Source organism: Oncorhynchus mykiss, chromosome 32 (assembly GCF_013265735.2).
Source record: "Oncorhynchus mykiss isolate Arlee chromosome 32, USDA_OmykA_1.1, whole genome shotgun sequence".
Classification (NCBI taxonomy): Eukaryota; Metazoa; Chordata; class Actinopteri; order Salmoniformes; family Salmonidae; genus Oncorhynchus; species Oncorhynchus mykiss.
Genome location: NC_050572.1, coordinates 23872709 through 23883871, shown reverse-complemented (window position 1 = coordinate 23883871; position 11163 = coordinate 23872709). Strand labels below are relative to the sequence as shown.

Below are 11163 nucleotides of genomic sequence, written 5' to 3'. Positions count from 1 at the left end.
GCAGTTTAAATGGGGGTTAGTGTGAATAAATAATATAGAGCAACATATTATGACCCAGGAACACAGAGAAGGAGTCACCTTGCTGTCTCTGGCCCCTCAACACTCCACTACTGAAGGCTTGGATCTATAATGAATCCCAAATGGCACCCTATTCCCTAAATACTTTTGACAAAGTAGTGCAATGATCAAGCATTCAAAGTTTAATGGTTGCCATTTAATTTCCCCTTTCATGACTTTAGTTGTCCGAACGCTTGGTGTAAGGACGGTTCTTTTTTATGTTGACAATTCTTAAAACTGGAACGAATGTCATAGGGACAAAAGGAATGTTATTACCATAATATTGTTGTGGAATTGAAGTTTATTGGCACTTTAACGTTTACAAAGTATCTAAATACATACTCTTAGCAAATGCATATCCCCCAAAAATACATGACCATTTCCCTTGTTGCTTTAATGTCAAATCAAAACATACAATGATACATTGGCAGCACTTGAACAGGTAAGTCAACGTGTTGACTTGTGTTGTAGTTCCTGGACAGCCTGGGTTATAAGCCAGAGTTTGTTTCCTTTGACTTGTAGTGCAACCACAAACAAAGAGGATAGCTGACTTGAAATGGATTTGTGCCACCAACAGGCCACACCATGTGTATGAGGTTACTGACATGTCAGACAGTGTGAACATAAATGCATACACACATAAAAACTAAACTCATAAAAAAAAGAGGTCATGACAATCCATAGAGAGAAGACCAGACAGCACCAACAAAAACGTTTTAAAACTGGTGATACAAGACCGTGGTGTTCCCATGCCGTACAGAAAATAGAGTTTCAATTCAAAGGTGATGAGAGATAGTATAAGAAAAACTCGACCCCACTGAACACTTCACATACAGTGTATGTAAACAGGGCATTGAGGAGATAGTATGATCCCAGATTTGGGAGCAGGTTACTGAGGGTAGTGTGAACACCATACTGTATAATGATTAGTGTATGAAAATAGATCTGAAGGAAAATGTTTGGTTGGTCAGGTTCATAAGCAGGTTCATATCCTCTAACAGTCTGACTGGTCTGGTCCATCCAGATACTTTCTCTGGGTTTTATATTTGATTTAATCTCTGCTGCAAAATACCGCCACGGACAGATGCACCTGAAAACAGAAATCTCCCCCGAATAAAAACCTTCTTAGTCAGAATACATTGAGGAGCTGTTCCATGAAGATCTTATATAAAAACCATATAGACACAATCTAGATTGTATATTTCTATGATAAAACCTGCACGTCAGCGACATCTCCAGTTACCATAGCGAGCGTGAGGCTTCAGATCTGTCCTTTTTGAAAATATATACTATGACTTGAATTCCCTCTAAAAGATTTCATGGTACATTCTTTACCAAATACATTCTCTACTCTAAAATATACTGTTCCTCTGGCTACAAAACAAATGTGGTTAGTACCTCTGTACTCTGTCCCATATCTTACTGAGGAGAAAAGTTGTGTTAGCCTGATCCCAGATCTGTTGATGCCATCTTGTTTGTGTTGTCATTAGCTGCAAACCAGCACAAACAGATCTGGGACCAGGCTAGAGATGAGCAGTAATGTCAGTGAGACATTACAGACTGTCCTGTTACCTACAGATCTTTGAAGTGGAATTGATGACACTGACTGACCGCTGACCAATAACATGACTATCACTGTGCTCAACGATAAGGTCACACAGTTGTTTTTGTTTCAGTTGGGAATTTCTGTTGGGATGTTGTGCTCTGTCATTTCCTCTTTGAATGAATCATCCTCTTCATCCTCCTCACGCTCCTCCTCTTCTTCCTGAAACATAAAACATATAATAGAATATTCAGGCACAGTATTTTCCTCACCTGGGTCCTCAAAATGGGTCTCTGGAAGGTAAAAAATATAAATGCCTTTAGACCACAGTTGGACAAATCACATCCGAACTCACAACCATAAATGAGATTTCTAGACAGGTCTGTCTCAATACCAACAGGGATAAGTAGTTAGTGTTGGTAGGCTAGTGTTGTGCTGGTGTTAAAGGCATTGTTCAGCAGCCATTTCCTCTTAGAACAAAGAGCTGTAGTCAGGGTGGGCAGGACTTGACACCCAGCTGATTCAGAAGGGAAGGCAAAGTGAAAGTGACGGTGGCGACAGCCGCAACAGTGACTAAATGACTCTGACAGATGCAATTATCTCCTTCTCTAGAGGTTAATAAACACACTGAGTTTGAAAATGTAATGACTGCTTTAAGGAGCGTGTGTGTACGTGCAGCTGGACAGACCTACATGAGGTGTAGGCCTAGTGTAGATTCTCGCTGATTCTTCTAACAGTGTGTATGGTGTGTAGATGTGGTTCTGTTTCCCCTCACAGTATCCTTATAGTATACTCTATATCTAACGACATAGTAGAAAGGTATTGGTACATTCCTCAGTGCTCGCAAACACCAGTGTAGACTACCCATTATGGCTGTGATGGCCATAGAATTTTGGATGACAGTTATTGATCAGCCAATTAACCACGGTCACCATAATAACTTTTTGAATAGCAAAAAAAAATAAAATAATAATAATAATAATAATAATTATATATATATATATATATATATATATATATATATATATATATATATATATACACACACACACACACACACACAGTGGGGCAAAAAAGTATTTAGTAGACACCAATTGTGCAAGTTCTCCCACTTCAAAAGATGAGAGGCCTGTAATTTTCATCATAGGTACACTTCAACTATGACAGACAAAATGAAAAAAATGAAAATCCAGAAAATCACATTGTAGGATTTTTTATTAATTTATTTGCAAATTATGGTGGAAAATAAGTATTTGGTCAATAACAAAAGTTTATCTCAATACTTTGTTATATACCCTTTGTTGGCAATGACAGAGGTCAAACGTTTTCTGTAAGTCTTCACAAGGTTTTCACACACTGTTGCTGGTATTTTGGCCCATTCCTCCATGCAGATCTCCTCTAGAGCAGTGATGTTTTGGGGCTGTTGCTGGGCAACACGGACTTTCAACTCCCTCTAAAGATTTTCTATGGGGTTGAGATCTGGAGACTGGCTAGGCCACTCCAGGACCTTGAAATGCTTCTTACGAAGCCACTCGTTCATTGCCCGGGCGGTGTGTTTGGGATCATTGTCATGCTGAAAGACCCAGCCACGTTTCATCTTCAATGCCCTTGCTGATGGAAGGAGATTTTCACTCAAAATCTCACGATACATGGCCCATTCATTCTTTCCTTTACACGGATCAGTCGTCCTGGTCCCTTTGCAGAAAAACAGCCCCAAAGCATGTTTCCACCCCCATGCTTCACAGAAGGTATGGTGTTCTTTGGATGCAACTTAGCATTCTTTGTCCTCCAAACACGACAAGTTGAGTTTTTACCAAAAAGTTATATTTTGGTTTAATCTGACCATATGACATTCTCCCAGTCTTCTTCTGGATCATCCAAATGCTCTCTAGCAAACTTCAGACAGGCCTGGACATGTACTGGCTTAAGCAGGGGGACACGTCTGGCACTGCAGGATTTGAGTCCCTGGCGGCGTAGTGTGTTACTGATGGTAGGCTTTGTTACTTTGGTCCCAGCTCTCTGCAGGTCATTCACTAGGTCCCCCTGTGTGGTTCTGGGATTTTTCACCATTCACCATTCACCATTCATGTGATCATTTTGACCCCACAGGGTTAGATCTTGCTTGGAGCCCCAGATCGAGGGAGATTATCAGTGGTCTTGTATGTCTTCCATTTCCTAATAATTGCTCCCACAGTTAATTTCTTCAAACCAAGCTACTTACCTATTGCAGATCTTCCCAGCCTGGTGCAGGTCTACAATTTTGTTTCTGGTGTCCTTTGACAGCTCTTTGGTCTTGGCCATAGTGGAGTTTGGAGTGTGACTGTTGGAGGTTGTGGACAGGTGTCTTTTATACTGATAACAAGTTCAAACAGGTGCCATTAATACAGGTAACGAGTGGAGGACAGAGGAGCATCTTAAAGAAGAAGTTACAGGTCTGTGAGAGTCAGAAATCTTGCTTGTTTGTAGGTGACCAAATACTTATTTTCCACCATAATTTGCAAATAAATTCATTAAAAATCCTACAATGTGATTTTCTGGATTTCTTTGTGTACCTATGATGAAAATTACAGGCCTCGCTCATCTTTTTAAGTGGGAGAACTTGCACAATTGGTGGCTGACTAAATACTTTTTTGCTCCACTGTATGTATGTATGTATGTATGTATGTATGTATGTATGTATGTATGTATGTATGTATGCCCTGGCTGTGTCTTTCGGGTTGTTGTCATGCTGGAAGACATGCCACGACCCATCTTCAATGCTCTTACTAAGGGAAGAGGTTGTTGGCCAAGATCTCGCGATACATGGCCTCATCCATCCTCCCCTCAATACGGTGCAGTCGTCCTGTCCCCTTTGCAGAAAAGCATCCCCAAAGAATGATGTTTCCACCTCCATGCTTCACAGTTGGGATGGTGTTCTTGGGGTTGTACTCATCCTTCTTCTTCCTCCAAACACTGCGAGTGGAGTTTAGACCAAAAATCTATATTTTTGTCTCATCAGACCACATGACCTTCTCCCATTCCTCCTCTGGATCATCCAGATGGTCATTGGCAAACTTCAGACGGGCCTGGACATGCGCTGGCTTGATCAGGGGGACCTTGCGTGCGCTGCAGGATTTTAATCCATGACGGCGTAGTGTGTTACTAATGGTTGTCTTTGAGACTGTGGTACCAGCTCTCTTCAGGTCATTGACCAGGTCCTGCTGTGTAGTTCTGGGCTGATCCATCACCTTCCTCATGAGTCCAGTGTTAGATTTCATCATTGATGCCCCACAAGGTGAGATCTTGCATGGAGCCCCAGACCGAGGGTGATTGACCGTCATCTTGAACTTCTTCCATTTTCTAATAATTGCGCCAACAGTTGTTGCCTTCTCACCAAGCTGCTTGCCTATTGTCCTGTAGCCCATCCCAGCCTTGTGCAGGTCTACAATTTTACCCCTGATGTCCTTACACAGCTCTCTGGTCTTGGCCATTGTGGAGAGGTTGGAGTCTGTTTGATTGAGTGTGTGGACAGGTGTCTTTTATACAGGTAACGAGTTCAAACAGGTGCAGTTAATACAGGTAATGAGTGGAGAACAGGAGGGCTTCAAATCATACAATGGGATTTTCTGGATTTTTGTTTTAGATTCCATCTCTCACAGTTGAAGTGTACCTATGATAAGAATTACAGACCTCTACATGCTTTGTAAGTGGGAAAACCTGCAAAATCGGCAGTGTATCAAATACTTGTTCTCCCCACTGTATATATACATACACACATCTTTAAAGATGCACATTTTCTTCTCTCCTCAGTTCCTGACTGCATGTGCTGCTGCTGCAGGGAGGGGGGCATTACCTAAGCAAATGAAGACTCGTTTGCTAAAACCCCTGGCTTGTTTCAGCAAGGAGAAACAAAGTTGGACTCAACCTCACAAATGCCCAGCCGTCCAGTCTTCCGTCAGCTGTTCATTTATGGCAGTTATTTTCAGTTATGGCAGTTATTTTATTTTCATGACGGTGTTTATCTCTGACCATCGGTTACATGGTTATAAAGTAATTGTGCCAGCCCTACTCCTATGGTAGTTATTATAACACAGGAAAAAATCTCCCCAAACTCTCAAGTGCACTTCAACAGCAGCTAATTGGGCCAATTGAGTATTTAAACATCAGATTGCAGTCCCTATTAGCCCTGGTCAAAAGTAGTGCACTGTATAGGGAATAGGGTGGAACGCAGCCTAACTACGAAGCAGAGTGGATCTCCCAGGCTTGATAACTGCAAGACATTAGCAGTGGAGTCGTAAATCAGCCAGGGCCAGAGTTTAGTTCTGGTTCATATATCACCCTGTAACTCACACACACCTTGTCTGTGTCTCCTCTATGGACGCACTTTTGATATGCAGCCTCCCACCAATAAAAAATGCCTTACTCTTTCCTGAACTCAGGATACTTCTCCACCTCCCTCCTTCGGCCGGGCCCCACCCGTGGGCCGATATAAATCTATCGTTGCCGGGGACAACATGTCGTGAACCTCGGCCGACGTACGTATCGGGCCGTGCCATCCACCAAATCTCTCGGACAAGCCTGCCAATTTTCCAATTACCTGTGGCACCATTCACTATCTCATCCCCAGGCAATGGGGAGACAGGAGGCGAGGAGAGGCCAGGCTGGCCAATAGCTAGCGCATGCTAACAGTCTCATAAACAGCCAGGGTTGGGGCTAAGAGGAGCTCCTTAAGTACTGTAAATAGACTGACTGGCTGATTTTAATGTACCTATGCTGACCTGGTCATGTTCTGTTAGCAGCTCCAGCAAACACTTAAAGACTTAATTTGTCCAGTATAGAAAGTATAGGGATAAAGAGAGAGGCCAGGTGTATGACGGCACTACACAATATACTCTGAAGGAGATAAAGAGAGAGGCCAGGTGTATGACGGCACTACACAATATACTCTGAAGGAGATAAAGAGAGAGGCCAGGTGTATGACGGCACTACACAATATACTCTGAAGGAGATAAAGAAAGAGGCCAGGTGTATGACGGCACTACACAATATACACTGAAGGAGATAAAGAGAGAGGCCAGGTGTATGACGGCACTACACAATATACTCTGAAGGAGATAAAGAGAGAGGCCAGGTGTATGACGGCACTACACAATATACTCTGAAGGAGCTAACGCTACACAAGTAAAATGTGTTCAGAGAGAGACGGGAGCATTTTCAGTATTTTTACTAGTGTGAAATACTGTACAAAACATGTTTAAATAATCACATTAATAAAAACATGGAAACATGCTGATATGATCATTACTGCACTGCTGTGGAGGACATGAACAATGCCAAGTAACATAACAACTACTACAAGCTGTGGTGTACCCTTTCCATTATGACCACAACCATAGGAGTTAGCAAGACAGCACAAATAGATCTGGCACCAGAACCCCTGAGCCTGTTCCCTTACAGAAACAGAAGAACGAGATAGTGGGACCGGCCTTGCGTCAGAGCCCCCTAACAGACAGTGAAGTGGAGTGGAGTGGAGTGGAGAGGAGTGGAGTGGAGAGGAGTGGAGTGGAGTGGAGAGGAGTAGAGTGGAGAGAGCCACCAGAAAGAGGTCTTCCCTCAAAGGGCCTGGAGAACGGGAGAGAGTGGTGGAGGAAGAGGGGATAAGAGGGAGAGAGAGAGAAACTGACAGGCTCTGGCATATCTCCATCACTCCCCTTTGGGAGAGAGGTAGGGGGAGAAGGGGATGGAGGGGAAGAAAGAGACAGAGAGTTAGAGGGAGAGAGACTGTTCCGACAACACATACTCTCCATGGGTCACCAGCCCTCTGGCACCAGCAGCACATACATGTATGATAATGTTTTATTCTAATTGAGTTGGGTGTTCTTAAAGGGCATGCAGAGCCTGTCGTCTACCGCTCTCCTGCTTTCTCACACGCTGCTGCTGCTCTCAACATGTGAGTCTGGAAGGAAGGAGAGAGGTGGAGAGAGATGGAGACTACTCCCCCCACACAAGAGGAGGAGAGCAAGGATGAGGGGGAGGAGAGTAGTGAACCCTAGGTGGCAACAAAGGCCCATGGAGCTGCTAATGTGCTCGAGGCTGAGACCCCCACTGGCTGAAAGGGAGAACACAATCGCTCCAAAAGACAACCCCCTCCTCCATCCCTCCCCCCGCCCACACACCACATGCAGAAAACTTCATAAAGCGAGATAAAAAACAATGCTGTAAAATAAAATGTAAATGTCCAACACCACATCTCCTTCTTTAATGAGCTTCAGCATCGTCCCTTTATCAAGCTGGCGCAGTCCTCACAAGAATTAGCAGCTAATTAGTAGGACTTACTTTCCTTTTTGCTTTGATGGTATTTACCAGTGTGGTTGTCTGTGGTGCACTGTGTGTGTGTGGTGGAGGAAGTAGTGTTATGGTACTGAGTTTCTTTGATAAGTGCTGCTGGGTGGTTCTGAGGGGTTTACAGCATCCCTGCAAGGTATTGATGCTCCTAGAACCACATGAAAACACCCACGGTGTGAACAACATTAAAGCATACAAATAACTAACGATTAAAACACCTCATATGACCAACACTAATGTCCAAAAAGAGAGTGTACAAAGACAGACTCTGGTGTGAAGCCCTGTGTGTATTCATACAGTCATCAAACACTCTTTCACAAAGACGATATTTGTGTCCTTTTGAAAGGGACAAATGAAATTCTAATGGCACAAAAGGAATTGATTAAGCAAATGAAGGGTGGTGTGTCTGTGTGTGTGTGAGTGAGTGAGGAAGAAAGAGTGAGAAAAGAAGAGTGTATGTGTATAAGCATGAAATGTGTGTATGAACGTCTGTGTGTGTGTGTATGAGCGTGGGAGTTTATGAGCATGAATGTATGTGTATGTGTGTGAGTGTGTATGAATATGCGCACCGGTGTGATTTAAAGCCTCTGTGGCCACTCAGGAGAGGACACAATAGAATCGGTTGGGCCATAAACAGTGGTTTCATTAGTTCCTTCAGACAGTGCATTACATTTAAACACATCTCACCCACACACACACACACATGGCCTCCTCTCCTCTCCTCTACCTCGTTCTTCTCCGGTCCTGTTCTCCCTCTCTTTTTCTTCCCTACTCCTCGTCTTCCTCTCCGTCGCTCCCTACACCACAACGCCCAGCCAAACCAGTCACCAGAAAGCAGCACAATTAAATTTCATGACTGCGCATATTTGTGATTCCCATTTCGTTTATTACAAAGGGCATTCATTAATCTCCCTTCTTTTCCGAGAAGCGGATTTCCATTTTAGTGAGGCATGACAGATACTGAGGTGAGCCTACCAAGCCAGGCTTAATTTAATCAGAGGTAAAATGCACAAGCGGGAGGTTTTTTATCCTCTGTTTGATAAGAGCTGATGCTCACAGGGAAAATATATGGTGGCTGTGGCGGCATGTGTGTGTGTGTGTGTGTGAGAGAAGAGAAGTCATTTATCTGCAGTTTCCAATTTGAACCATTTAAAATGTGGCACTAAATCATAAATAAAGGCTAAAGGCAAAGTGCTTGGTAGGAATCTGTGGGACAAACTGGCCAAAGTGCCTCTTCCATTATCTCTGAGTAATGGAGAGGACATACAAAGAAATCAGGAACAAATAAAAACAACAGAAACCTGAAAGAAGCTGGAAATGAGGGACCAGAGGACAAGTCAATGAAAAGCCTTACAGGTTGAGGGACTGCTGAATGTGGCTATTAGTGCTGAGCGATTAACCGACATACCAGGTATTATTTCTTTTTTACAACTCGTTGACCTACATCTGTTCAATTGTTTGAATTCCATTTCGTTCAGTTGTTTTTCTGTGAGCTCGATAGCAGTTTCTGTAGAGATAAATCCGATCAAGCCTTAACAGTGTAAGATGTAGTAGGAAGTTGTAGTTTCCAACAGGCCACTATTCTACATTGTTTAGAGCAGAAAACAAGGTAATTAACTACAATGACCATAATCCATTGCGTGCTCGCTTACTTGTCCGGAACAGACACAAAGACTGAGAGAAAAGAGAACACAATATCTAGAGGGATAGAAAAAAGTTTCTTTGCGAGCCTTAAAATACATGATCTAAGTTATTGATAGTTGATACTTAGCAGTCTTAAACTATGCCTTATTTACTTTGAAGAACTACTAAAATAGTGATTTTGTCAGACAGCGTAGGCAGCAGCTCTCTAGATATGAGATGATGACTTGGAATTAAATAAATAATGTTATTGTTTCATCAATGGATTTGCCCTTTAAACAGCTGCATATTATCAAGACATCAAAGTGTCACCAACAAAAAGGTAAACAATAGGCCTATAGCAAATGCATCATATGGCATTAATTTTGCACATGTAAATAGCACTTTTCAGTAGTGCTTAAAGCATGCCATTCCATGAGTGCAGCATTTATTTTTCAACTCAAATCAATGAGCAACAGAGTAGGGCTGTCTAATAAGTCCTTAGTTTTGGGGTTATGCTCGCGTAAAACAATTTGGCTAATCTATACTTCCAATTTTCCAAGTCCTATTCTTGAAGATCAAGGGGTATTACATGGTTTTTTATATCTTTACATTATTTAATCAAATTATTATATGTAGTAGAAAGTGATTGGCTAGAAGAAGCCTACATAACCAACCCATAAAGTAAAATGTAACATCCATATATGGCCAGCCATGAAAACTTTAACATTGATTTATCCTGCAATAGATGTTGTTCAATTGGTAACATTCATTTTTGTTTTCTTCTAATGCCCCTTAAGGGGAAAGTAATCTAAAAGCAACTGAACGTAATCAGATTACTTTACTGATTTTGGGTAATCCAAAAGTTACGTTATTGATTACAATTTTGGACAGGTAACTAACAGATTACATTTAGAAAGTAATCTATACAACCCTGGAAATAACAAATGGAATCATGTAGTAACCAAAAAAGTGTTAAACAAATCAAAATATATTTTAGATTCTTCAATGTAGCCCCCCTTTGCTTTGATGACAGCTTTGCACATTCTTGGCATTCTCTCAAACACCTTCACCTGGAATGCTTTCCCAACAGTCTTGAAGGAGTTCCCACATATGCTGAGCACTTGTTGGCTGCTTTTCCTTTACTCTGCACTCCAACTCATCCCAAACCATCTTAATTGGGTTGAGGTCGGGTGATTGTGGAGGCCAGGTCATCTGATGCAGCACTCCATTACTCTCATTCTTGGTCAAATAACCCTTACACAGCCTGGAGGTGTGTTGTGTCATCGTCCTGTTGAAAAACAAATGATAGTCCCACTAAGCGCAAACCTGATCCGATGGCGTATTGCTGAAGAATACCGTGGTAGACATGCTGATTAAGTGTGCCTTGAATGCTAAATAAATCACAGACAGTATCACCAGCAAAGCACCTCCACACCATCACACCTCCTCCTCCATGCTTCATGGTGGGAACCACACATGCGGAGATCATCCGTTCACCTACTCTGCATCTCACAAAGACACAGCGTTTGGAACCCAAAATCTCAAATTTGGACTCATCAGACCAAAGGACAGATTTCCCCCGGTTTAATGTCCATTGCTCGTGTTTCTTGGCACAA

General features: G+C 42.4%; 1 protein-coding gene across 4 annotated transcripts in view; it reads right to left on the bottom strand.

Moving 5' to 3' along the window:
• Positions 1–340: 340 nt before the first annotated feature.
• LOC110488131 (PHD finger protein 14) overlaps positions 341–11163 on the bottom strand; it is a 125239-nt gene continuing 114416 nt past the window's right edge. For all 4 annotated transcript variants that reach the window (XM_036971654.1, XM_036971651.1, XM_036971653.1 and 1 more), the window contains one exon: positions 341–1822. In XM_036971654.1, coding sequence (XP_036827549.1) covers positions 1765–1822 — 58 coding nt within the window. In that variant the 3' untranslated portion in view covers positions 341–1764. The remainder of the gene's footprint in view (positions 1823–11163) is intronic.